We start from the raw sequence: 26,740 nt of genomic DNA on the forward strand, positions 1-26,740 counted from the left end.
AAGGGGATCCCATACAAAAACACAATGTTAGGTCTAATTTTGTTCTATAACGGTACGAAACCCTCCATGTCCGACTTACACTTGGCCGACTATTTTGTTAAAAATATGCTTACATGTTTTGTCAATCGTAGTGATTTATTGGGACAGAAATATCGCATTGATTTGCTCACAAGGATTTGGTCATCATTTACTATATTTGGTGATCATTTACTATATTTGGTGGTCATTTACTATATTTGGTGATCAAATACTTTATTTGGTGATCATTTACTATATTTGGTGTTCGATTACAATTTGAAGTGTTGTCATGACAAAAATAGCTGGTAGTATTGCAATTTTAGACTTTATTTTTTTGGTGTTAATTATCTTTTTTTGGTAAACAAGTTTAGGGTATCAGTGCATTTTTTGGTGGTCATTATATTTGTTGCCTTTTAGAACTAGCCTACCCAACATAGGCAATTATAAAACACTATTTCGACATTTATATTTTTATTAGGAAATAATGACCAAATCAAAACACAAGCATAAGCCAGCAAGGCTGGCTAAAGTGAAAGATGCGCTTGCTTTTCTGAGCATAGCTTCTGAAACCGGGGATATAGACTACCCGGGATGTATGAAAGACATAATGGGCGAGGCGTTTACTCGATTTGGTTGTGTTGACATGCGACGCCCTTGGGACAATGTTGAACAGTTAGTGAAGCCCTGGCCTAAACTATTTAATCTATTTTGATGAGATTTGGCATGGAGATTAGAGATACTAATTTGAATCTGGGACAAGGAATGTCTTTGTCCCGGAAAAATGTACGGTTCCCACACAATATACTTTTCTAATTTGCGTGTAAACGATTCAAGTGATGTACGGGAACAACTATAAACTAAAGTCCACACGGACGAAGTCGCGGGCAACAGCTAGTTAAAAATACAGCAATTATAGCCAATGAGCAATGGACTTTAGCAGATTTTAGAATCCATGTTAAATTGAAATGAATATGGTGTATAAAATGATCTTTTTAACCATTTGAATTGTTGAGCTCATAATATAATACAGCATTTAACATTTTGTACAATAAAGGAAATTAGAATTCATGTATCAGAGTAGGTACAATATTAATATATACATTAGTTTGTTCTAGCATTATGATTTCCCTAGTTTTTAAGTAAAAAAAAAACAAGTAAAATAATTTTATCACATTTATTTTTTATTACTTATAATAAATACATATGCTTATTCGTAGATCCAGTTTTCTGCAGCTGGGGTCCAGCCAACGACTTCCTTTTCAGTGAACCAAAGAGCGATTTCTTTCTTGGCTGATTCAACACTGTCTGATCCGTGGATGATGTTGCGGCCGACTTGAATGCAAAGGTCTCCTCTGATAGTACCTGGCAGAGAGTCAGCGGGGTTGGTTGCTCCCAGCATTTGACGACCGGTCTTAACTACGTTAAGTCCCTCCCAGACCATTGGTACAACTGGACCAGAGCTCATGTACTTAACAAGACCTGGGAAGAACGGGCGAGACGCGAGGTCGCTGTAGTGATTCTTCAATAAATCTTCGGAAGGCCAAACCAATTTGAGAGCTACTAATTTGAAGCCTTTTTGTTCAAAGCGTTGGATGATGGTTCCGACAAGACCACGTTGCACTCCGTCAGGTTTTACCATGATGAAGGTTCTTTCACGTGGTTCAGCCATTGTAGTTGGATATGTTGGGCGATATAGGTAACAAGAAACACTACCACGCTGCGCTCGATTTACGATAAAATAGGATAAAACCGAGACCGGCTAGTCCTATAATAATTCGAGAAAAGTGAGGTGACGACGGAAAAGGAAATGTCAATTACCGCAAACGTCATCAAATTGACATTTACGTTTTTTTCTTATAATGGCACTTCGGTTATAACCATGGCCAGTGTCGAGTATAATATTATGGCGGGAAAACAATATTCTTTTTCAGTCTGGTCTAAAGTCTAGTCAAAGTCTAAGTATAAAGTCAATACAGTTGTGCACGATAACGAATATTTAATGGTTAATATCCTACCAATATCCACATCAAAAACCCAGATAACACAATTTTAGGAAAATAATATAAAAACACAACATCACTCTTTCACATTCTCCAAAAACCGAGCCAAAATCTCCCCCATTGAGGTACTATAGACTGGAGAGAGCCTTATATCGGTGTATAAGCGTCAAAAGCGTGTAATGTTATGTCCTAGAAAGGAGTCGGTCTGCATATTTCATGTAATAAAGGGTTTTAGTGAACATTTTAATGCTAGATATTGTTGAGTTTTGTGGTCCCGCTAAATATAAACCATAAGAATGGTCAAAGAATGCCTCAAACACGTGGATTTAACATTATATACGTATGTTTTGAACAACGTTTTTTGGGCATTTAAATAGGTATTTTTGTAAGCTAAAAAGATAAATTAAGTTTATTGGTCCCTTATTCGTGCTATATAAGGCATTAGTGCTAAAAATGTCAAATTATAGCCAAATTATTAATTTTATGGCCAAATTAATAATTTGGCTATAAAAATTGCATGCAATTTTACGTGTGTTTACGGATTCTCATCACTTGAACTATAGTTAATCGATATCATGAACTAATTGACTTTCTTTCCTGTATCATAATGTGCTTCAAAATAATCGACAAATAGAAATATTGAAGAAAATAAACGCACACTACTTGTATGAAAATAAGCACAAAATGGCCACGCGATGACGGACTAAAAGGGCCCATTCACGGCAGGACTGCACGGCAGTCCTGCCGTGAATGGCCTCACTGATTCGTTCACACTCGGTGTTTCCGGCCGGCAACACCGAGTGTGAACCAATCAGTGAGGCCCATTCACGGCAGGACAACGAAAGTTGAATGAAAGAAGATGACGAAAATTGAAGACGAAAACGCATAGTGTGGACATAGCTAATAAGTAATAACGCGTACCTGGACGCGACGCATACCTACGCTGCGTACCTGGCAGGGACCGTGCCAGGTACGCAGCGTATGTAGGTTTACTTCATAGTTCATACTATGAACTATGAAGTAGACCTACCTACGCTGCGTACCTGGACCTACTGTAGTTTTGAGTTTTCAAATACCTAACACGAGAATCATAAGGGTCCAATTCACGGCAGGCCGCTTTGCCGCCGCGCGCCGGCTGCAGAGTCCAGCCTACAAGTCACGGCGGACTGCCATACAGATTGCAGGATAGTGAATGGGCAATTTATGACAGAGCGTCCACCGAATCCAGCGTTTAATTGCAAAAAAAAAATTTAAAAAGGCGAAGCAGAAGGAAATCACGAAATTTCACTTGCTAATGGGGTTGGGAATTGAAAAAAGCGCGGGAACTCGCAAAGGGCGGACGCGGTATTTTTTCGGAAAATTTTAAAATTATTTTTATATTTATAATTAGTTAATTAAATAGTGTAGTTTTAGTTTTAATTTTCTTAGTTTTTGTACATATTAATTTTATTTGGTAAGTTTTTATTTATATAGTAGTTCATAAGAATATTATGGAGGAGCCCGACCCGGGGGGACCTGGTCCCCCCGTTGGTCATTATGTTACTATATCAAACGATTCGAGCATGGACACCGACACCTCATGCTCTGTAAATACCAGAAAACGTCCAGCGATTCCTAGGAAGCGTTGCAAAAAGTGCCAGAAAAAAATAAAAAAAGACCCGAAAAAGGCCAAGCCTGATATCAATTGCATGTGTCTTAGCGATACCGAAAACCACAATATTCCTAAACAAGACATTATCCTTGAAACTCAACCAAATGTGAATACAACTCAAAAATCCCAGGGCTTAGATTCACGGATCGGTAGGATGCTGTATAAAGATACAGACTCCTCTCCGTATATTGTCCATATACAAAAGGTACCAAAGTCACCTAATGAAAACATAAACTTTCACCCTATAGTGTTTGGCCATTACTTGAAAACAAATAACATTAAAAATATTGTAGATGGTAGTATTAAGAAAATAGCCAGAAACCGATTATCTGTAGCCTTTTCTTCATATAATGAAGCCAATAGTTTTATAAGTAACCCTCAATTCAATTCAGAACAATTTAAATCTTTTATACCATCATTTCAGGTAAGTAGAATAGGATTAGTTAGAGGCATACCTGCTGATTGGTCCGATGATGATGTTATAAATAACATTACTTTACCAATTGGATGTGGTGAAATACTAAAAATTAGGAGGTTAAAGAAAAAAACAATAGTGAATGGAACCGCTCAATTTAATAACACCGAATCTGTGGTAATAACATTTGACGGACAGACGCTACCAAAGAGAGTCTTCATGTGCTATAATGCACTTCCTGTAGATTTATATATTTTCCCTACAATACAGTGCTTCAATTGCTGTAGATACGGACATGTCAAAAACCAATGTCGGTCAACACCTAGATGCTTTAGGTGTGGCCAAGGGCATGCTGGTGATAGTTGCTCAGTTGAAGAGGAGTCTATTTACTGTTGTATTTGCCACGGTTCGCACATTGCAACTGATAAAAAATGCCCAGAATTCCAACGCCAAAAATCAATTAAGGAGTCAATGGCTCACAATTGTCTATCCTACTCAGAAGCTTCTAAGTTACATCCTCCCATTTCAAAATTATATTCTGACGTGTTAATATCATCTACTTCTTCATCATCATCACCTGTAAATACACAAAAATCATTTTTCAACAACAATAATAATAAACAGAATTTGAATTTAATACAACGGTCATATAAAAAAACTGTTTTCAAACAACCAAAATTGCCACAGAAACAACAAAATGGGTATGACAGACAAATACATAATAGCTTAATAAAAGATTATAATCCTCCATTAGGAGATAATGGATCTGCATATCCAGCTCCCGGTATTAACATGGATTCAATACAAGAAACAATTTTAGCATTAAACAAACTGATTACATCATTATCATCTTTATCACCGTCCAACGCTGCCATATTCACCACTGAATCACAAATTAATACCACTTCCAACAATGGACAACGTAGTCCAGTGGAATTGCCGCAGTGTGGTTAGTAAAAAACACGAAATTATTTTTTTAATTAATAAATACAAACCTATTGTTCTTTCCTTACAAGAGACATGGCTCAAGCCGGAATCACTTTTCAGGATTTCTGGCTACACTTGTCTCAGGGAAGACAGATCAGATGGGTATGGTGGTACAGCCATGCTCATCAAACACCATCAATCATTTCATCACATTCCTCTTCCATCACATCACTCTGATTTTTCAATCATTGCTGCATCTGTAAATAACATATGTTTTGTTTCACTGTATATACCTCATCCTTCATATTACATCTTCTCTGAAATAAAAAGTATTATTAGCCAATTACCACAACCAGTAGTCATTCTAGGAGACTTCAATGCACAGCATCAGTCATGGGGGAGTCACAAAGACAATCAATGGGGTTACGAAGTTTTAGATTTAATAGATTATAATAAACTGTGTATTCTCAATTCCGGCCAACCTACTCGGCGCACTGCTCCTCATGAAGGTTGTAGTGCACCAGATTTGTCAATATGTTCACCAAATCTATCATCTGTTTTTCATTGGAATGTGTTACAGTCAAGTCATGGAAGTGATCACTTTCCTATAATTCTATCATTTCCAGGTAAAGATAAAAGTAAATCGAATCAGTCTGAATCAATAAAGTATCATATTAACAATAATTCTAACTGGGATAAATTTCAAACTTCACTCAGGAATCAGTTATCTTTTCTTCCTGAAATATCATCAGAAAATGAGTCACTATGTGCTGAGGCTTTGACTGCAGCATTTATAAAAGCTGCTGATGAATCATTTCCAAAAAATAATACTTCACGTCATCATACACCATCTCCACCTTGGTGGGATCAAGAATGCACAGTTGCCATTAAGAATAGGAAAGAGATTGAAAAACAATATAATACAAATCCAAACATAGCCAACTATCAGCTATATCTTGATTGTGTTAAGGATACTAAGAAATTATTCAGGAAAAAGAAGTTACTTAGTTGGAGAAATTTTTGCTTATCATTAAATCCAGGTATTCATCCTACTATAGTATGGAAAAACATAAGACGGTATAGATCTGCATTCACTACCCCATCTCATCCTATATCTGACTCTTTAGCTTCTGAGTTTCTGGATAATTTAGCTCCTCCCACTATTTCTATTGAACCTCCTCCTCCTTTACAAAATGTAAATTTTGAAGACCTAAATTCGCTTTTTACAATAGAAGAGTTAAAAGGGGTAGTACAAAACTTAAAAGATTCTTCTCCCGGATTAGATGGCATTCCATATTCTTTCTTTCAACATGCTGATGAGGAAATTTTACTATACTACCTCAAGTTAATAAACCAAATTTTAATAACTGGTAATTTACCCACTTCATGGAGAAAACAAAAAGTTATTCCAGTACCAAAACCCAACAAACCCCCTTCTTTGGCTACATCATATCGCCCCATTGTTCTATCCTCTGTTTTATTAAAGATTGCGGAACATTTAGCTAAAAACAGACTAGAATGGTTTGTAGAAAAACATAACCTCCTTTCGAATACACAGTTTGGATTCCGCAAAGGTAGAGGTACCATAGATAATATTGCTATATTAACCACAGATATACGCACAGCATTCACAGAAAATAAATCTGTTGTTGCATCTTTTTTGGATATAAATTCTGCATATGATAATATTATTATAAGTATCCTAAAGGAAAAGCTAATTCAATTTGGTTTGCCCTTAATTTTAGTAAATTTCATTATTAATATTTTAATAGAAAGAATAATAATTTTAAATAACTCTTTGGAAACTAGAACTGTTCGAAAAGGCATTCCTCAGGGGTCAGTCTTAAGTCCACTACTTTACGATATATACACATCCGACTTAGAAAATTGTCTAGATTTAAGTATCATAAAATTACTTCAATATGCAGATGACAAGGCTATTTATGTAATCAATAGTTCGATAAATATTGCATGTAAAGATCTTATTAGCGCTTTGAAACAGTTAAAATCTTGGATGGACAAGCATGGCTTAGACTTGTCCATCAATAAAAGTTCCATCGTCTTATTTACCCGTATGCGTATGCCTCCTCCTATTACTATTATTTATGATGGAGTGCCAATTCCCGTTAAAGACAAAGTCAAATTTTTAGGGCTATATTTAGATGGAAAATTAAATGGCAACGCACACATCGATTACATCTGTTCCAAATGTGAGCGGCTTCTAAATATGTTAAGGTGTTTATCTGGTGTCTGGTGGGGATCACATCCATTTACTATGAAATTAATTTATAATGCAATAATTAGGAGTGTCCTAGATTATGGCACTTTTCTTTTGGAGCCGTGTAGCGTAACTGGTTTACAAAAAATGGACAAAATACAAGCGAAAGCCTTGCGTATAATCTGCGGAGCTATGAGATCATCTCCAATAAACGCACTTCAGTTGGAATGTTGCGAACCTCCTCTTCAACTCCGTCGACAATATCTGGCGGATAAATATTTTGTTCGTTGTTATCAATTTAAAAATCATCCCTTAATTCCAAAACTTAGAACTTTATTTCAACTATGTCATAGTAATAATAAATACTGGCATCATAAATCTCATCCCTTACTTCTTACTAGTTATCGGAAATTCTTAGTAATTGACGCCCCCACTTTTCGTTCTCAAACTTTTCCATTATTTGATTCAGTATATGAAGCTCTAACGCTTGTGCCAGATATTAGACTTGACATTGGCATTCAAAAATCAGATACATATTTTGCTAACAATATATTTAAGTACATCACGAATAACAATTGGCAGGGTTACCACCACATGTATACAGATGCATCTAAGGATTCTACAGATAGTTGTGTTGGAGTTGGTGTCTACCATTTACAATATAAAATTGTACAAAAAGTAAAGTTTCCGCCTGAAACATCTGTTTTTACAGGAGAGTGTTACGGCCTTTTTAAGGCTGTTGAGTATGTTTTACTTGGCAGGCTTAAAGAGACACTAATATTTACAGATTCTTTAGGCTCTCTACAATCCCTGATTAAATTTCCTTTTAAATCAAAAAATTGTTATCCAATTATTGTCCAAGTTAGAAACCTTCTATATCAATGTAAACTTCAAGGCTTTTCAATAACATTTATATGGATACCGAGCCATTGCGGAATTGTTGGCAATGAAATTGCCGACAAATTGGCAAAAGAGGCTGTTTTCAGTGGTGATTTGTTCCCTTTTAATAATTATGCGCATGATTTGGCTGCTCTGGCACGGAGTTCCCTATTGAAATCTTGGAATAAGTCGTGGGCCTTGAGTAGCCAAACAAAAGCTATACAGTATCGTAAAATTCAACCAGAGATCCCTACTAAGCCCTGGTTTTCTAAAATATTCCTCTCTAAAAATATAACAACATCAATTATTCGGATGAGACTGGGTCATATGTGCATTCCAACGCATCTTAGGAGAATTGGCGTTAAAGATGATGATTTATGTGACTGTGGAGAAGTAGGTGACTTAAACCACATTATCCTATCGTGTTCCCTCCATGATCATTCCCAACTGTATAATAAACTATCTTTAATCCCTATTCCATTTCCTACTTCTGTAAATATACTACTTGCTTCCAATGATAAATATGTATATAATTGTATATCTAATTACTTAACATTAAATAATATTAATATTTAGAATAAGTTATATGTCATTTAGTTTATTGTAGAATTTAATTATTTACCACACTGTTTTAATTAACTTTCTTCCAAATTCCGTTTCCTTTTATTCCTTCCGCCGTTCCTTACCTTTTTACCCTGTCTGTGGCACAATACGCATCCTTTGTGTCAAGTTGCCAAAATCGAAAAAAAAAAAAAAAAAAAAAAATGGGGTTGGCAACTGTCAAAGTGGCGCTGTAATAGCTTTTACCTTGTTTTTGTTTTATTGTATGGAAATTTCAAGGAATTTTCAATTATTTTAAATAAATAACATGCCTAAGATGTGTGAAGTCCCGTTTTGTAAAGAAATAGGTGCCCACAATTTCCCAAAAGATCCTAGTATGGCTAAGGTGTGGCTGAAAGCTATAAGAAGGAAAAACTTTAAGCCCCAAAGAAATTCAAAATTATGTCGTAAACATTTCCATGATTCCGACTTCCAAAACATAAGTATTTATACAGGTATGTTATTATTATAACTATATTTTGTATGTAAATCATATATATATAAGTAGACGTACCTAGTTTGTTTAGATATGGATGATTCTACAAAAATTGGGTAACTCGCTGTCACCAGTCAATATATTATGTACTTACATGTTTTTATAACATAAAATTATAATTTTAGGTCTCAAAAATCAACACAGATACCTGAAGAAGACGGCTATACCATCGATCTTTCCGTGGAGTAATAAAACACTCTCAGCAGAAGCTCAACAACGAGATCAACGCCTTATTAATAGAAATATTAGAAAAAACTTGTTTGAAGTGCATCAAACTGGTGTTACAACAGATTCCACTGAGTGTAGTTCGGGTTTATCTGGTCAAGAATATAATATAATTGAAAGTCTTCATTCTGAGTGTGATGATATATGTATAGAAGTTGAAGCAACAGAAGAAATAGAAGCAACAAACAACTTTTCAGAAATTGAAAGCGGTACTACTCATAGTAGTACCTATAGGTCTCTTGGCACACAAACGAGTGTAAGCTTAAGAATATTTTGTACTGATTTATTAGAAAGTGATGATTCATTAGTTATGTTTTACACTGGTCTAGAGAACTATTCAAAATTTATTTTGGTCTTAAACACGCTATTGCCTATGGCTAATAATTTGAAATATAGATGGAGTCAGGTAGTGGGTGTGTCCATTGAAGATCAATTTTTAATGTTACTTATAAAATTAAGGAGAAATAAACCAGACATAGAAATAGGGACTATGTTCAACATAAGCAAAACAGAAGTCTCTAATATAATTGTAACGTGGATACATTTTGTGCATGATATGTGGTCCCTAATTGATATTTGGCCAGAAAGGGATTTAGTGAACTATTATATGCCAAAATTATTTAAAAAAGAAAATAGTAGCACAAGAATAATTATTGATGCTACTGAAATACCTATCAACAAACCAAGCAATCACCTGTCTCAAAGAGCTACCTACAGCTCATACAAAAACAAAAATACTATTAAATTTTTAGTAGGCTCAACCCCAGGTGGTTTGTTTTGCTATTGTTCTCAAGGGTACGGTGGAGCAACAAGTGACCGTCAAATGATAGAGAGAAGTCCTTTAATAGATAAGTGTCAAGAAGGAGACTGTATTATGGCAGACAGGGGTTTTAATGTTCAAGACCTATTTGCAATAAAAAACATTTCTATTAACATACCTACTTTTTTAAAAGGCAAATCACAAATACCAGGGGTTTTGCTAAAACGTGACCAGAAGCTTGCAAGGCAACGTGTGCACATTGAGAGATTGATAGGATTAACAAAAACATACAAAATTTTACAAACATCATTAAACTCTTTTTATGTGCCTTTAGCATCAGAAATATTTTTTATTTGTTTTATGTTATGTAATTTTAGGGAATGTATTGTTGATAATAAAAAGTAAAAAATCAGTGTATTTTTTTATTTATGTGATCTTATGTTATAACAGATAACTACTACCAAAACTAACAAAGTATTTATAAACATTGCTGTAATTCTGAAATAAAGGCTATATATTATTATTATTATGTTATAACAGAATGCTTTAGTCCATTTTCATCACATTGATGCTTTATAATTAACATAATATATTATAGATATAGCTAAATAATAAGTTTTTGTTTCTAATAACTAAACTTGGCAATTTGTGACTAAACTAATAACTAAACTAATAAATGTGTATAGTTAGTAGAAACAAAACTTGTTTTCAGTTCGAACACAATGAGGTAGATGGTTCACTGACTGAAGATGTAGTGGGTAAACAAATTAAGAAATGTTTGTTTTTTGCATAAATTATGGCTTTAACCTGGAAAATGATTTTAAATAATAAAAAAAATCCACCCACGTCACGAATATTATGATTCGAATAATCAAGATAATTAAATACGTTTTTTTATTAAATCATAATCATTATATAAAAATTGATTAAAAATCGCAGCCTTAAAATAGTTATTATAAAAATCATCGACTTTTGTTAACATAGAGTTAATGAACTCGTCATTTCTTGAAATATGAATTACTTCTAAAGATTTATAAGTATAAACAATTAAATTACAATACAATCTACCTGTACAATAAAGCTGGCCTTGTATTTGGTAGTAATATGGGCTAGACTGCTTTAATGTGAGCATTTGACTTTGAGGGTCCTTTACAAGATATGGTACAGTAACAGGTGTAATGAATTCATTCCTTGAGGAAAATGGGCATTTTACCTCTATAATTGTCTCTTCTCCTAACAGTCCGTCGGGGCTAGCACCTAAATATGGCTTGTCTTTACTAATGAAAAGTCCACAAGGAATTACATTTAAATCATAAACAGCCATATATTGATTAAGTGCAATGGCTTCATTTAAAATGCCATGTGTCGTGGCCCTAGACGTAAATAATTGTTGATTTAATATTTGGTGGCAGTAACTTTTTTTTGAAGTATCTTTTAAATGACACACTGTGTGAAAATTACTTGCTGTAATTCGATACTTTCTTTCAGTAAGCCATTTAGGACAATTTTTTTGTCCCCTTGTTGTTTCTTCAATTTCAACTATGGTTTCATCATTAATATCATTTAAATTAAGTTTTTTTAATAGTTCTTCTTCAGGATCAAATTCAGTATATCTATGGTCAGATATAACTGCATAAGGGTTCGCTGGTTCATATAACTGTATAATAGGCATTTTTGAATTTTGAAAATTTAAAACCAGATTTCTTATTTTGTTATTGTAACTATTTTTATCTACTTTTTGTATGGGGAAAGGACAAAATCTTTTTTTTGCCTTATTTCTAGGTAATTGGTGAGCTGCTATGGGAGAAGAAGTAAAACGTGTTTTGGGCATGTGAAAGTCTTGAAGTTTTTGGGTGCAGACTTGGTGTAAAAGTAATATTTTATTATGCACCATATGTTCCACTCCATGAAGCAGTACAGCAACATGCTTGCATTTTGCTTCTGTCCCACTTCCCGCCGGGCACTCACAGTTCGATTCCTGTGGTATTCCACTTTTGTGAAGCTTTAAATTCACTTCATACTGCAGCTGCTTCATAGTTTTCTTGCAATATCCTTTGATGAAGGTATTTTCCCCCACATTTGACACTCTTGCCAAAACAAGGTATCGGGACTCATACAATGCCTTAGCTTCTTTAATTTTCTTGTCATCACTAAAAAATTGTATAAAGTAAGTATATTAAGTATAATATTTGATTGAATTGTAATAAAAAACATTTGTAAGTACTTATGTACATGGGTTATGCGTACTTACAAGCAAAAATACTGTCGTATGTGAGTTTGGGTTAAATGAGGTAACAATGAAGTCGCATTTATGTCCCGATATGTCCTAACATCAGGAACTTCCATTGCATCGTCATCGGACTGATTCTCTGCACTTCCAAAATTAAAGTTCCGGTCGTAAAGTTCCAATCTACAAGGTGAAATAGATAAGAATAAATAACAACAACAGAAGTTACAATTTAAGCTCCAAATTAAATATTTACTTAATATTGTTACGTAACTTAAAAATATTTGTAAAAAGCTACACATTTTTTTCATTTTTTGGCTATAAGTACCTAATTTTATTGAAAAAAAATGCAAATCAAATATTTTGAGGTTATACCTTTCGACTAATTCTGCCTTTCTTCCTCTAAGCGATGCGCCTCTTTTCGTTAGCTCAGCTTTTAGTTCACTTACACGCCAAGACGAATACATAATGATTTTAATTTATTTAATACAGAAATTATGCAAAACTACTAAATTAAATTGTTGTTGTTGCTTGACACGATCATTGACAGGTAAAAGTTATGGTGGCGGCATCTACTAAAAGTTTCGACCGGCCTTCCCCATTTGTACATACCTACCTACCTATTATACCGTACCTTTATCTTGTTTGTAAATTGTACCTACTACCTACCGTACTTATAGAGATACCTACTGAGTAACTACAAAAATTGAAAAAAAAATTGCTTATTTATTAAGTCACTCTTAAAAAATTACAAGTAGGTGCTCTAAGTTTGAAATACATAGATTTTACCTAAAAGTGAAAAGGGAAGTATTTGTTCACTGTTGTCCAAATTTCGAGTGAAACATGGCTATAAATAATAAGAATAATAGATGTAAATGGGTTACAGAAGACCCTCTTTATATTGCCTATCATGACACGGAATGGGGAGTGCCACAATACGATAGTTTAAATCTTTTCGAGATGCTTTGTTTGGAAGGTCAACAAGCAGGCCTATCTTGGTTAACAATTTTGAAGAAAAGAGACAATTATCGCAAAATTTTCTTTAATTTCAACCCATACAAAATTTATAAGCTGAAGAATGAAGATATTGAGAAGTTTGCTTGCGATCCAGGCATTATAAGACACAAGGGGAAGATTTCAGCAATAGTAAATAATGCAAAAATGTACGTAAATCTAGAAAAAAGTGGGGAAACATTTTCCACCTACATAAGGAAGTTTGTAGATATGAAACCAATAATAAATTCTTGGGAAACTAATAGTGACATACCAGTACAGACAGCACAGTCAATTGCATTAGCGAAATCTTTAAAAAAGAATGGCTTCAAGTTTGTCGGACCCACCATCTGTTATGCATTTATGCAAGCATGCGGCTTAGTGAATGATCATATAAATTCCTGCATGTTTAAAAGTAAGTACCCAACTTAAATATTTTAATGTAACTAAGTATATACTTCGTCTTGAGGGTCGAGTGCTTGGAGTCCCGCCACAAAGTGAATTCTAGCTCCTTTGTGGTGAGAGTCCCGACGCACCATCTACCGACCTTTGAGAAGGAGGAGTTCTGGCTGATTGGAGTCATCTACAGAAGGTTCCGAGGACGACTTCCGAACATGTCATGGAGACCTAGTAGGTTCTTTACATTAGGGAAAACTGATAAAAAAATAAGAGCGTTTTCTATTTTAGCGGTGGGTTCAGAAACTGCAGCCAGCCATAACCAGCAGTTATGAGAGAAAATATATTCAGAAAATAGCTTATTTAGGTAAATTAGGGGTTGGCATTAGAATCTTACCCCTGGTTTTTAAATAGATTGGGATTGTATTATGTCAGGGTTGACTCTCCCTTCACCATGATATCCACCCCGCAGAGACAACTAGTTTTTTTTAAACCATATTTTTTCACGCTGAAAGAAACAGAGGAAAATGTGGAAAAAAGCAGGGAAATTTATTTATCTTTGTGAGCCAACCGTTGCGTGCGCTGCAAAAACGGTTTAAGATACTCAAAAAATATGTATGGGAGAAAAAGAATGTCTGTGATAGTACATGTCTATCTTTTAAGATTAACTCACAATAATCATTTTTATCTGACTGACTTATTCATCATCGCTGAGCAAAGACTTAAAATTACAGCCACGAAAGTGTAAGTGAATAGGGTTGTTTTATTAAGTAAATACCCACTAAGGAAGGAATTATGGAAATTTTACGCCAAAGGGGGTGAAATAGGGGTTGACAGTTTGAATAAAAATTAATGGATATGCGTTAAAGCTTTTTGGAAATTCTACCCCCAAGGGGGTCAAATTATTGGGGGGTCAAAAGTTTGAATGAAAGTACGTCATTTCTTGAGTTAGAAACATGAAACTTTATTTTTGGGCTACTGATAAAAAATAAATGGATACTTACGTATAGCGTTTCTGGAAATCAACACCCAGGGGATAAAATTGGGGTACAAAGTTTCAATGTAAGTCCGTCATTTCTTGAGTTAGGAACATGAAGCCTTATTTTTCGGCTACTGTTAAAAACAAAAAGATACTTATTTAACCATTTCTGGAAATCCTACCCCTAAAGGGGTGGAGTAGGGGTTGAAAGTTGGAATGAAAGACCGTTATTTCTTGAGTTAGAAACATGAAACTTTATTTTTTGGCTACTGATTAAAAATGAATGGATACGTATTTAAGCATTTCTGGAATAGAGGTTGAAAGTTTGAATAAAAGTCAGTCATTTCTTATGTTAGAAAAATGAAAGTTTATTGACGTTTGCGTTTGACGTTTGCTTAAGACGTAGGGTCCCGTTTTTACTCTTTGTTTTTAAGGAACCGCAATAGGGGGAAAAAGAGTTTGTTAAATTGTTTGTTTGAACGCGCTAATCTCAGGAACGACTGGTCCGATTTGAAAAATTCTTTTACTGTTGGATAGCCTATTTATCGAGGAAGGCTATAGGCTATATTTTATCACGCTAAGTATAATAGGAGCGAAGAAATAGAGGAAAATGTGGAAAAAACGGGAGGAAATTATTTGAAAGGGCTTATTTGAACACGCTAATCTCAGGAACTACTGGTCCGATTTGAAAAATTCTTTCAGTGTTAGATAGCCCATTAGTCGAAGAAGGTTATAAGCTATTTTTTATCACGCTAAGATTAATACGAGTGAAGAAATAGAGGAAAATGTGGAAAAAACGGGGGAAATTATATGAAAGGGCCTATTTGAACGTGCTAATCTCAGGAACTACTTATCCGATTTGAAAAATTATTTCAGTGTTAGATAGCCCATTTATCGAGGAAGGCTATAGGCTATATATTTTTATCACGCTAAAACTAATAGGAGCAAAGAATAGAGGAAAATGTGGAAAAACGGGAGAAATTATTTGAAAGGGCTTATTTGAACGCGCTAATCTCAGGAACTACTGGTCCAATTTGAAAAATTCTTTCAGTGTTGATAGCCTATTTATCGAGGAAGGCTATAGGCTATATTTTATCACGCTGAGACAAATAGGAGCGAAGAAGAATATCTTAATAAACAACTGGAGTAATTTTTATGTTATTTGGCACACAATATGAAGAATAGACCACGCGTGCCGATCAGATTAATAATAAAATGAAAACGAATTTCTTACGTTGACGTACGACGTGAAACTAATGTAAATAGTTCCAAGACACATAAACATTAAAATATTAGATCATCTAATCATATAAACTAGGTGTATTCAAATTCAGATAGCCGGTGCAAAGCAACCATTTAGGACCACCGTAAACACGAGCAAGCTGCGACCGATGATTGCATCTGTGAGGCTTCATGTAACGCCTAGATTGTGCATCAAGAACTAGAATGTCTTTAACAGTCTTGTTCTTGATCATCCCCTCAGACAGATGTTGCAATAGCGACAGATATTCAGGTTTAGAAAATTCCGTAGTTACACGTTTCATCTGCAAAAATAAACGTTATTGGTACAAATCAAGATAATACTAAGAAAATGAACTTTTTCAACAGTTAGCGAGCTAATAATGATTTATTAAGGCTCTTGATCATAATACCTCGAACTACCACTATTTTTGGGGCTACCACTATTATAAAATATTCAATCGTGATAATTTGTAAGTTTTAAATAATAGAAAAGTGAGTATTATATACTCACGATGTTGTTTAATTGATGTTTGGTTATGGGTCCAGCTATAGGCCCTAAAACTACGACACTGGCATTCTTTTCGAGGATATTGGAATTCCATGAAACCAGTTCGTTATCCTTTTCATTTATATCTTCACTGAGAATTAAAAACATATATTCTTCATTGTTTTGTTGACCCGGGCTTATGTATTGTTTCTTAATTGGTAAATTCATTTTTTTATTAAAACACAATGATTTAAGCTGTTGTACTAAAATATCGAATAATATTTCTCTTTCCGCGTCATTCAAGCTTTGTTCTTCGTTGTTATTTGGTTGCATAGTAAAATCGGATAGCAAGTTGTTTATTTTCTGCCATGCTTTGTACGCTTCACTATTTTGAAGTTGTGGTTTTAGCACTTCACTCTCTAATCTAAACAAAGCATCGGTTTTCTTTGCATTATTTACTAAAACATCTTCAAAGTGGTCTTTTCCAGGTCTATTATGTTTATTAATTGGAATTGGAATTACATCAGATTCTGCAAGATTTACGTTTTTATTGTTCTGCACATTGAGCAATACCAATAATTCGTTATCCGATAATTTTGACAATATATGAGCTTCATCATCACCTTGGGGAAAATATTAAAAAATCTTTTATATATTATATAGTAAGAAGACCTTATAAACTAGATGATCTTAATAATAGTATGATATTAATCTTAAATATCTTTAAACGAATCATTTTCAGAAAATGTCTTTTTATTCGTGTTTTATCGATACACTGAAAAATATGACTCTTCCTGACATCTATTGGCGAATAATAATATTATTTTGTTAGCAACTAATTGTTTTAACGACCAGCAGATGGCATTATTAAGTAACACAAAGTCAATGAGTGTTTGCTATACCGAGCAAAGCTCGGTCATCCAGGTACTGAAATAATTATGTCCGCAATTTAATACAAAACTAGTTTAAGTTACCTAATAAGTCTGAAAACAATTAATTACTTGCTATGATTGCTACAACTTGTAACTTACGTATTACTTCAGGTGCTTTGTCGGAAATTCTTTTCATTGCATCAGGATCTTCCGAAATATAGCCTATTGTTTTTAATATATCTGCAATATCATCTTCTGTACGACTGTTTTTCACATCTCTTAAATCATTTAAAAATGAATATGTTAAGACAGTAGGTACCTAAAAATTGAAGTATTGGAAAATAATTATTTATTCAGTGCAAACAAAGCTGATAGTTATTTTTAATTTTAATACAAATGAAAATATTATCGAACCATGAGCAGGTATAAATAATACATTCTTAGTACAATGTTCGGTTTACACTGAAATCTTAATTTTCTTTCAATCATCTCGGATTTATGTGCGTGTTTATAAAAAGACATAAAAAGAATGATAAAATTTTGATCACGTGCACCGTGATAAGCCATGGATTTAATAAGACGTATTCTTACCATTTTATGACCAATCAATAGATGTTTTCTATTTTCTATACAAATTAATGAAAGCATATTATATCCTTAAACTCACAAGTAACAGTTTTGGATTTATTGTATAATTTATACGTGGGAGAGCCATGCTTCGGCACGAATGGGCCGGCTCGACCGGAGAAATACCACGTTCTCACAGAAAACCGGCGTGAAACAGCGCTTGCGCTGTGTTTCGCCGAGTGAGTGAGTTTACCGGAGGCCCAATCCCCTACCCTAATCCCTTCTCTACCCTCCCCTATTCCCTTCCCTTCCCATCCCTACCCTCCCCTATTACCCTATTCCCTCTTAAAAGGCCGGCAACGCACCTGCAGCTCTTCTGATGCTGCGAGTGTACATGGGCGACGGAAGTTGCTTTCCATCAGGTTACCCGTTTGCTCGTTTGCCCCCCTTATTTCATAAAAAAAAAAAAATACCTGTATACCAAATGACGCCTGTAATTCCGTTGCGCTAAAATTCGTTTATCACCCTGGAACCGTACACTTTTTCGGGATAAAAAATATCCTATGTCCTTTCCCGGGAGTATCTCTATTCTATGGTATGGTATGAGTCCATACCAAAAATCACCAAAATCGGCTATTAGCGGCTTAAGCGTGAAAAATAACAGACATGACAGATACACTTTCGCATTTACAATATTAGTAAAAGTACGAGCTTTAGGAGCCCCCCTTTAATTTTTATTTTATTTAAATATTATTATTAATTATTAAAGTAGACATTTTACTAAGGCCTTTATGAAAATTTCAAGTGCCTAGCTGTTGCCATTATTGATTACGAGTAAAAAAGACCAAAAAAATTACGTTTGTTGTTAAATATTAATTTTATTTTGTTTTTAGTATTTGTTGTTATAGCGGTAACAGAAATACACAATCTGTGAAAATTTCAGAAGTCTAGCTATAGCTATTATTGAGTTACAGCCTGGAGACAGACAGACGAACAGACATCGAAGCCTCAATAATAGGATCCCGTTTTTACCCTTTGGGTACGGACCCCTATATTAGGCATCGTATTCAATTCTGTCTGTGACAGTTAAACTACTATTTAGTTAGTTAAGTTACTATTCATGTGCCAGAGGCCCAGATAAAGAGAAGCTGAACTTGTAGTTATGATAATATCTATAAGGGGGTTAAGCGAAGGGGTTAAGGTTAACTTCCTAAGCTACTTTTCATCTTCGTTAACATCATTCTTCCCGTCATCACTATAACTTGTTCGGGATATGCAATTGGCGACCCACGGGCCGCGGCCCCAAACGGATAGATGAATTTTCCGACAAAGTGAGGTGGTATATTCAGTCGGGCCAGAGCCCTCTGTCGTCATTTCAGACGCAGATCTTACAAATATTGATAGCACGATGATAATAACAAATAATAAGAAGTTATTATATCTTACACCTTACCCTGGAGTCTAGACTAATATAAATATTTAGACAATATCTATACTACTTCGGCTTGTCTTTGTCTAGGCCTTTGTTGCCTCATGCCTGGGCCCTGGGTTCAGTCGAGGAACTTGTGTTAATCAGGAGTAAGGCAGGCCGCAGTACTTTGGAGGAGTCGGACATTAGGAATACCGAATAGTATATTATTACGGATATTAATGGTGACTGGTGAGAAACAAATAGGTACTATTCTTTTTGACTCTGCCTTAGTCGGGTACCTACACAAATAAACAATATTGAATTTTGTTGCCACTTGACTTATCGAAACACAAAAGAAAACAAACTGTCATGAGTCATCTGGTGCTGTCAATGTCATGGATGTAAACACTACAGCGGCCTACGGGGTCACTACCTACTCTACAAATTTATACTAGTAATCTGTGGTCACTACTTTGTGTGTAAATAATTTCGATGATTTGAGGCAATATGAATGTTCCTTTTCCGATTTTATACCCACGCTTAGTAGATCCTAAGTGGTTTAATGCCGACAGTCCTTGCGATGAGGATGCAGAAATATCAAGTTTGGAGCAGGCTCACCAGCAATATGTAAATAACTGTGTTAAATAAAATAAAACACTAAGGGCCTGTTTCACCACTTCCTGATAAGTGACGAATAGGCTATCCACCAATTAACTTGACAGATCAAGTATGGAGCATCTGTCAAAAAAGTTGTGAATAGCCTATTTGGCACTTATCAGGAAGTGGTGAAACAGGCCCTTAGAATAAGTAAGTACAAAAGTTTAATAATTCCACTAATTTAAATATTTATAATTTACATTTACAGCTCAATAGTATTGGCCAACAGTACATGAAACGTGTCCCTATCGGAAAATCTGATCCAGAACCGATGGAAGAGGAAGCAGATTCGGACGAAGAAGGTATTTTATGTAACATTTGTAACTGTAGCCTAATAAAAAGATTTATAATAGAAGACTTTGTAACATAATACTACCATATCAAGTGATATTTGGGTTTAACTACACGGTACACACTCATCACTACATAAATGTTTGTGAGGACTGCATTTATCAAATTTTTGGGACTTTCAAAACTTTCAAGGAATTTCTTTTATAGGGAATGATGAAACCGATGAGACAGAAGAATCTCATGATGAAGATGAAGAGGAGGAGCTTCAGACAACATACTCCACAACCAGAAACAATAATGAACCTGATTCGTTGGAAGATCTCAACGAAGTTCCCGACAACAGTACATCAGATCAAAGTGCCCTTTGGCCTCTTCAATGAAATGAAATAAAACCATGGTATATTAGAAAAAACAAATATTTATTTAAACAACATTTTATGGCTATTTTTATAGAATACAAAACTGGGTTACTTATTAAAAATATAATCATTATATTTTATTCAATAAATAAGTTAAGTTTGTTAAAATTAATACTGGCTTTAGTTATCCAGAAGCCCTGGTTGATTTTTTGCATTTTAATATTTTAAATAAAGTGATACACTGACCTGTCAGGTAGCAGTGAAGAACAGTAAAGTTAATAAAACCAAAATTTCAAAGGATCTTGAAAATTAAAATTTAAAACATCGAATTATGAGGCCATTTGTAAAATAGTAAAATTATTTATAACAATGTTATGTTAGAGATATCTATAATAACATTAACAACTCTTGTTAATAAGGGACCTATTTTGTCTTTGTGAATATCATTCCATTTGTTCAATAAACACTTTTCAATAAATGTGTGTGTTACTTCCTTACCTGAAAACAAGATTAAAAAGTTATTAAAAATATCTCTCAGGATGTTAGTTATACTTATAGCTGTTCTATTCTAATATTATTGTAAATTTTGTAACCTTGTGCTCGTTTTCACATCGTGCAAATAGTACTAGACTGATGCATAGTATACATTGTTAGTGTCATATTATTTTAACTGTTTCCATTCAAAGTTTATCCGTTTTAATTTCAAAAGAAGTGGGTTATCTAGTTTGTTATAACTAAACTGTTGTTTTTACTTACTATATATGCATGCTGCTGCATCAAGTGTAAAAAAGATGGCGCTACTTTTAACCAAAGGGTTGTATTCATCACAATAGTAATGAAATGCCATAGCTAGCTCTGACGGGACATCATTTATGTTTGGAACAATCATGACACCAGTTTTCTCCACTTCACTCTGAAGTGCTCTCAGTTCCGATTCAGTTTCAATGTGGTCTGTGTCTACTATGACATTTTGAATGGAATTGCTGTTATTACCTGTAAACAAAAATAAGTAAGTAGTTTTTTTTTAATGAAATAAGGGGGCAAAGAAGCAAACGGGTCACCTGATGGAAAGCAACTTCCATCGCCCATGGACACTTGCAGCATCAGAAGAGCTGCAGGTGCGTTGTCGGCCTTTTAAGAGGGAATAGGGTAATAGGGGAGGGTAGGGAAGGGATTAGGGAAGGGATTAGGGGAGGGTAGGGAAGGGATTAGGGTAGGGGATTGGGCCTCCGGTAAACTCACTCACTCGGCGAAACAGCGCTAGCGCTGTTTCACGCCGGTTTTCTGTGAGAACGTGGTATTTCTCCGGTCGAGCCGTCCCATTCGTGCCGAAGCATGGCTCTCCCACGTATAAAATTTTTAATATAAACCACGTATAAAGTTAATTCTCAAAATGAAAAAAATATACATAATATTATCATGAAAATGTTACTCACGTAAGTATTGAACAGTTTTCAAGGCTAACTCTTCTACAAAACTGAATAAAACTTGTGCATTAAAACTTTCTGCTCTGCTATCATAAATAAGCATAAATGATGCTGCATCCTGGTTTTTTGAAATCGTAGATATGCCTGTAAAGTATTTGATGTTAAAGATTTAAACATCATAAGATTTTATTATAATAATATGTTACACTTACCAACTTTTAATCGTAGAATAGCATCACGACTAACTTTATATTTAGCACCTAAGCTACTTATATGATCATGGAAAATTATATCATTGGAAAATATGTCATTCTCTGTATCTATTGTTCGTAAAAAATAATCAATGTTGATTCCGATAGCGACAACAGCTAATACCAATATTAATCCAACATATTTAAATTTATTTCCTCCTCTTGTTGTTTCAGAATCACTTTCACGTCTTGTATTCAGATTATGAGCTGAATTTATTCTAGCAGACTCTAAGATGATTCCACTCATGTATCCATTTTGAGATGATCTTGTGTCATATCTTGTCTCGTAGTCACTTATATCTTTTCTACTTATATTATGAGCTGGACTTATATTATATGACTCTAATGTGTTTCCACTTATGTAAGATCCATTTTTAGGAGATGATCTTGTATGTATATCTCTTCTATGGGTATCTCTGTCTTGTGTAGGGCTATTATTTGTTGATGTTAGAAACTCATCTCTACTTGTGTTAAAATCGCTTTGTGCTGCACTCCTGTATAGCTCATTATCACTGGAATAAGACAAGAAAAATGTGGCAGGGGAAGACTTGGATAACACATCTCTGCAAAAACAATATCAACTCATGATTACAATGCTTTTTTATTTTAGAAAAAATTAAGTTGCAGTTAATGGCAGAGCAATATTATGTATTTGGTAATTAAAATATAGCGTGAACATGTATCAAAGCATTTAATGAGATGATAATGTTAGGATGAACAAATTAGCAGAGATTATACACATAAAGGGCAATATCTATTCTATACTCTTGTTTCAATGTAAATAAAATATTGAAACTTTTATGTGGTATGTGACAATTAAATTGGTACCTAACTCAAACAAAATATTGTTTTCCCTTAGATAAAATTAATGTATTATAAGAGGGTATAGATCTTATATCTTTATACGAGCAATTCTTGTATATATATATATATATATATATATATATATATATATATATATATATATATATATATATATATAATTGGAATCTCGGAATCAGCTCCAACGATTTTCATGAAATTTAGTATATAGGGGGTTTGGGGGGCGATAAATCGATCTAGCTAGGAAACCATCAAACACCGAGAAAACATGTAGAGTGAGATATCTCGTTGGCGTATGCTAGGCAGGCTGGAAATTGCAATGTGGAAATTATCTATGATATGATAAAGCTTGAATTTAATGGTGAAATAAAAATATTATAATGATCTTTAGTGGTACAATAGATACTTATCAAAATACATACTCATCAGTTTCATCACTATTGTTAGCCCCAGGCACATCAATTGAGTTCCTTCGACTGACACTTTTTCTAGTAGGCAAAGGTCTGCTACTATTGTATGGAGGTGCAAGTTTACTGAAAAATAGTAAATAGATAAGTAAAGTTAATTATTGCAGAATGTAACATAGAACATGAAAAAAGATAAAGGAAATGAAAAAAGATCCAAATACCATATTCTATAAGACTGTTTTTATTATTCTTATTAAATGTACCTTTTTATCTTTTAACCCGGTGTCATGGGGGTTGGGTCTGTGAGACCCATCACTTTTTATTTCACTTGTAATTCAGTTACCATGCGTTCAGCGTTGCCAAATTCTCAATAGCTGGAGCTGTTTATTTTAGTATTCTTTAAATAAGTGCCATTTAAAAATTAAAACTGATTGTTAATTAGTAAAAGACTAACATTTAAGTAGAGGAGAAATATTTTGTTGACTTTTGTCGTTCTTTTTTTAAAGCTCTATTAAATATGGTTAAAAATTATCTTAATATATATATTTCTTGTGTGCGTGTGTATGTGACTGAACTCCTCCTAAACGACTGGACCAATTTTGATGAAATTTTTTGTGTGTGTTCGTGGAGATTCGAGAATGGTTTAGATTTACAGTTTGGTCTACTGGAAAATGTTTTTTTCAATTAATTTCTTATTTATAAGGAGTTGTTGATTTTGGAATGTTTTACATTAGATCCGGCGGACGGCGCTATCATCGCATTCAATATTATTCTATTTCAATTTTAGTTTGTCCTGACAGATGGTGCTACGATTAATTTGAAAAAAATTTTGTTATTCAATTCATGTGCTGATTAAAATATTAAATAAATAACACATAGGCTACAATTTTAACCGACTTTCAAAATGGGGGAGGTGTTATGTTCGTTTTCTTATATTCAACGATTACTCCGCCGTTTGTTAACCGATTTTCAAAATTTTTCTTTTGGTATATAGGCTATCATCCCAATTTGGTATTATATTCAGAAAAGTGGTGATCTGATGAAGGATCCATAAGTAATCGAGGGAACTCCTCAAAACTTATAGGGAAACATATGGTGACTTCGGTTTCGTGAGAAGTATTCTAAGCATATGCTACCAACAAGTAAGATTTTGCACCGAGATATACCTGGTATACCGTGGTTCGGAAGGTGCTGAGAGAATTCCTGATTCTTTATAGATACAAGTTTGGGAGTTTCGGCGTTGTTTTAAGAACAGAAAGCATATGCTACTATGCAAATTACATTCTTCATCATCATCATCATCATCATCATCACTACCATATTATACCATTTCATAGTCTTTTAGATCGAGACTCGAGTTTGTCAAGCGATAATTAAAAAAAATCTATATCTACCTAATATTATAAACCTGAAGAGTATATTTGCTTGAATGCGTCAATCTCAGAAACTACAGGTCCGATTTAAAAACTTATCTCAGTGTTAGATAGATCATTTATCGAGTAAGACTCATCATTTATCGAGAAGGTTATATTATATTATTACTCTAAGACTAACACGACAGAAGAAACTCAGGAAAATGTGGGAAAAACGGGGGAAATATTTTTTATGGGAAAATGTAGCTACGGATTCTGTAAAATTTCTAATTTACGCGGGCGAAGCCGCGCGGGACGTCTAGTATAATATATTTATGTTTCATTAAGTCATATAAATACACATTGAATTTAATTATAAACATATAAAATAAATTGATTATTATAAAAGGTTGGACTAATTTTGATATCTAACACACGGGTATGTGAGACCCACTCCAACGTCCGTGTAACACTTTTCTGCCCCCATGACGCCGGATTAAATGCCTTTCATTGTTATGTAGACAGTTCACAGTTGAGAAGTAAAGAGGCTATTTCCAATAATATTAAATTTTTCACTACATGCTTTTTTTACACATCATACTCACCTCATAACATTATCCACTTCATCTGTTCCTTGACTTTGCCCTGTATTGATTTGTTTCTCTTTACGGTGGGAACATCCATATCTTCCCATAATTTTATTTTCAATGCAGGTAGAGCAACCTGCATGAATACTTTTCCTAGCAGATGGATTTATTTTGACCCCCCAATCCTGAAAATATGAGTTACCAATAATTGCTAAATTTTCAAAATAATATAAACCCTCACCAATAAAACATAATATCCACTACTACTAGTTACTACCTAAGAGTTATAATATCCGGATAAAGCCGGACACAGTCAGGCTTTTTGATTGTTCTGGCCAAAATGAAGAGTCTGGCTTTTGTAGAGCTTAGCTTTGAATCAATAATTTTATATGAAAATCAACTAATTTTAGAAGGTTTTACACCTAATAAAATGTAAAATAAAAAATTGTATGTTAAATTGTAATTTAATAAAGCAGAAAATTACAAATGTATTCCTACACCAAGGGCCTATTCCACTTCCTGATAAGTTCCGGATAGGCTATCCACCACTTAACTTGACAGATAAAGTATGAAGAACCTGTCAAAAAAGTTGTGGATAGCCTATCCGGCACTTTATCAGGAAGTGGTGAAACAGGCCCTAAGAGTTCAGATTCTAAGTATTCGATAGCAGGACTTTTTGTACAAATGTTCGGCCAAACTGGCTGCTTTGTCGGGCTTTTCGGTTTAGCGACCTGGCAATCCTAGTTACGCACCAAACAACTTTACTAGTCTGCTTGTCCTACTCTGATACATTGGAAACTTCGCATGACAGATAAAGACAGCCGACCTTCGATAGTCATAAGCTGCGTAAATATTATTGTTGGAAGCGGGTAAAAGTAAAGGACAGGTATTATGGTATTTCCTACTTACCCCCTCATTGATGTTACTCAACATCAACGCTTCTGCAAAAGGACAAGATATTATAAAATTATAATTTGTAAAGGCTTTTTCAAGCTACAGGCTACAAGTGCACTTGAAACATACTTAATGTAAAAGTTTTTGGCTTATTTTTCTCTTACACAAACTAGTAAAATAATCGCAGGCGGAAGCTAATAATAGATTATATTGAACGCTTTACAAATTTTAAATAATAAAATGTATACTTACGTTTGTGATTTAGAAATTGCGAGCATGAGAATTTGTTGAAACTTGATTCTTGAAATACGGTAATTTTTCGATGGAGAA

The 26,740-nt window shown here is 34.2% G+C and overlaps 5 protein-coding genes and 1 long non-coding RNA gene across 8 annotated transcripts; 1 reads left to right on the forward strand and 5 right to left on the reverse strand.

The window, feature by feature from the left end:
- Positions 1-1,178: 1,178 nt before the first annotated feature.
- LOC121729452 (nucleoside diphosphate kinase) lies at positions 1,179-1,829 on the reverse strand. Its single transcript, XM_042117971.1, has one exon. The coding sequence runs from the start codon at positions 1,685-1,687 to the stop codon at positions 1,226-1,228; it is 462 nt and encodes a 153-aa protein (XP_041973905.1). The 5' UTR covers positions 1,688-1,829; the 3' UTR covers positions 1,179-1,225.
- Positions 1,830-4,223: 2,394 nt separating this feature from the next.
- LOC121729453 lies at positions 4,224-6,617 on the reverse strand. The gene is made up of 3 exons (XR_006035971.1): positions 5,359-6,617; positions 5,080-5,268; positions 4,224-4,661 (listed from the first exon to the last, which is right to left on the reverse strand). It is a non-coding gene; the product is annotated as an uncharacterized LOC121729453 (long non-coding RNA).
- Positions 6,618-11,646: 5,029 nt separating this feature from the next.
- On the reverse strand, positions 11,647-12,947 carry LOC121729561. The gene is made up of 4 exons (XM_042118116.1): positions 12,792-12,947; positions 12,441-12,599; positions 11,920-12,339; positions 11,647-11,653 (listed from the first exon to the last, which is right to left on the reverse strand). The coding sequence occupies exons 1-4, from the start codon at positions 12,881-12,883 to the stop codon at positions 11,647-11,649; spliced, it is 678 nt and encodes a 225-aa protein (XP_041974050.1). The 5' UTR covers positions 12,884-12,947.
- A 161-nt stretch (positions 12,948-13,108) lies between these two features.
- Positions 13,109-21,144, forward strand: LOC121729440 (DNA-3-methyladenine glycosylase 1-like). 3 transcript variants are annotated; one of them, XR_006035970.1, is made up of 3 exons: positions 13,111-13,824; positions 20,229-20,322; positions 20,519-20,540. XR_006035970.1 is itself a non-coding variant. In XM_042117958.1 (3 exons), the coding sequence occupies exons 1-3, from the start codon at positions 19,871-19,873 to the stop codon at positions 20,689-20,691; spliced, it is 387 nt and encodes a 128-aa protein (XP_041973892.1). In that variant the 5' UTR covers positions 19,833-19,870; the 3' UTR covers positions 20,692-21,144. The 3 variants fall into 3 exon arrangements, 2 of the variants coding, with proteins under 2 accessions (XP_041973891.1, XP_041973892.1); XM_042117958.1 differs by lacking the exon at positions 13,111-13,824 and adding an exon at positions 19,833-19,990 and having other exon boundaries at positions 20,519-21,144; XM_042117957.1 differs by lacking the exon at positions 20,519-20,540 and having other exon boundaries at positions 13,109-13,824; positions 20,229-20,315.
- LOC121729439 lies at positions 16,082-17,921 on the reverse strand. Its single transcript, XM_042117956.1, has 4 exons — positions 17,800-17,921; positions 17,545-17,704; positions 16,538-17,136; positions 16,082-16,328 (listed from the first exon to the last, which is right to left on the reverse strand). The coding sequence occupies exons 1-4, from the start codon at positions 17,905-17,907 to the stop codon at positions 16,086-16,088; spliced, it is 1,110 nt and encodes a 369-aa protein (XP_041973890.1). The 5' UTR covers positions 17,908-17,921; the 3' UTR covers positions 16,082-16,085.
- Positions 20,712-26,740, reverse strand: LOC121729438. Its single transcript, XM_042117955.1, has 8 exons — positions 26,663-26,740; positions 26,426-26,457; positions 25,535-25,701; positions 23,593-23,703; positions 22,310-22,860; positions 22,107-22,241; positions 21,427-21,663; positions 20,712-21,168 (listed from the first exon to the last, which is right to left on the reverse strand). Exons 2-8 carry the CDS (start codon positions 26,447-26,449, stop codon positions 21,032-21,034), a joined length of 1,362 nt encoding a protein of 453 aa, XP_041973889.1. The 5' UTR covers positions 26,450-26,457; positions 26,663-26,740; the 3' UTR covers positions 20,712-21,031.

The sequence above is a fragment of the Aricia agestis genome, chromosome 8 (genome assembly GCF_905147365.1).
Source record: "Aricia agestis chromosome 8, ilAriAges1.1, whole genome shotgun sequence".
Classification (NCBI taxonomy): domain Eukaryota; kingdom Metazoa; phylum Arthropoda; class Insecta; order Lepidoptera; family Lycaenidae; genus Aricia; species Aricia agestis.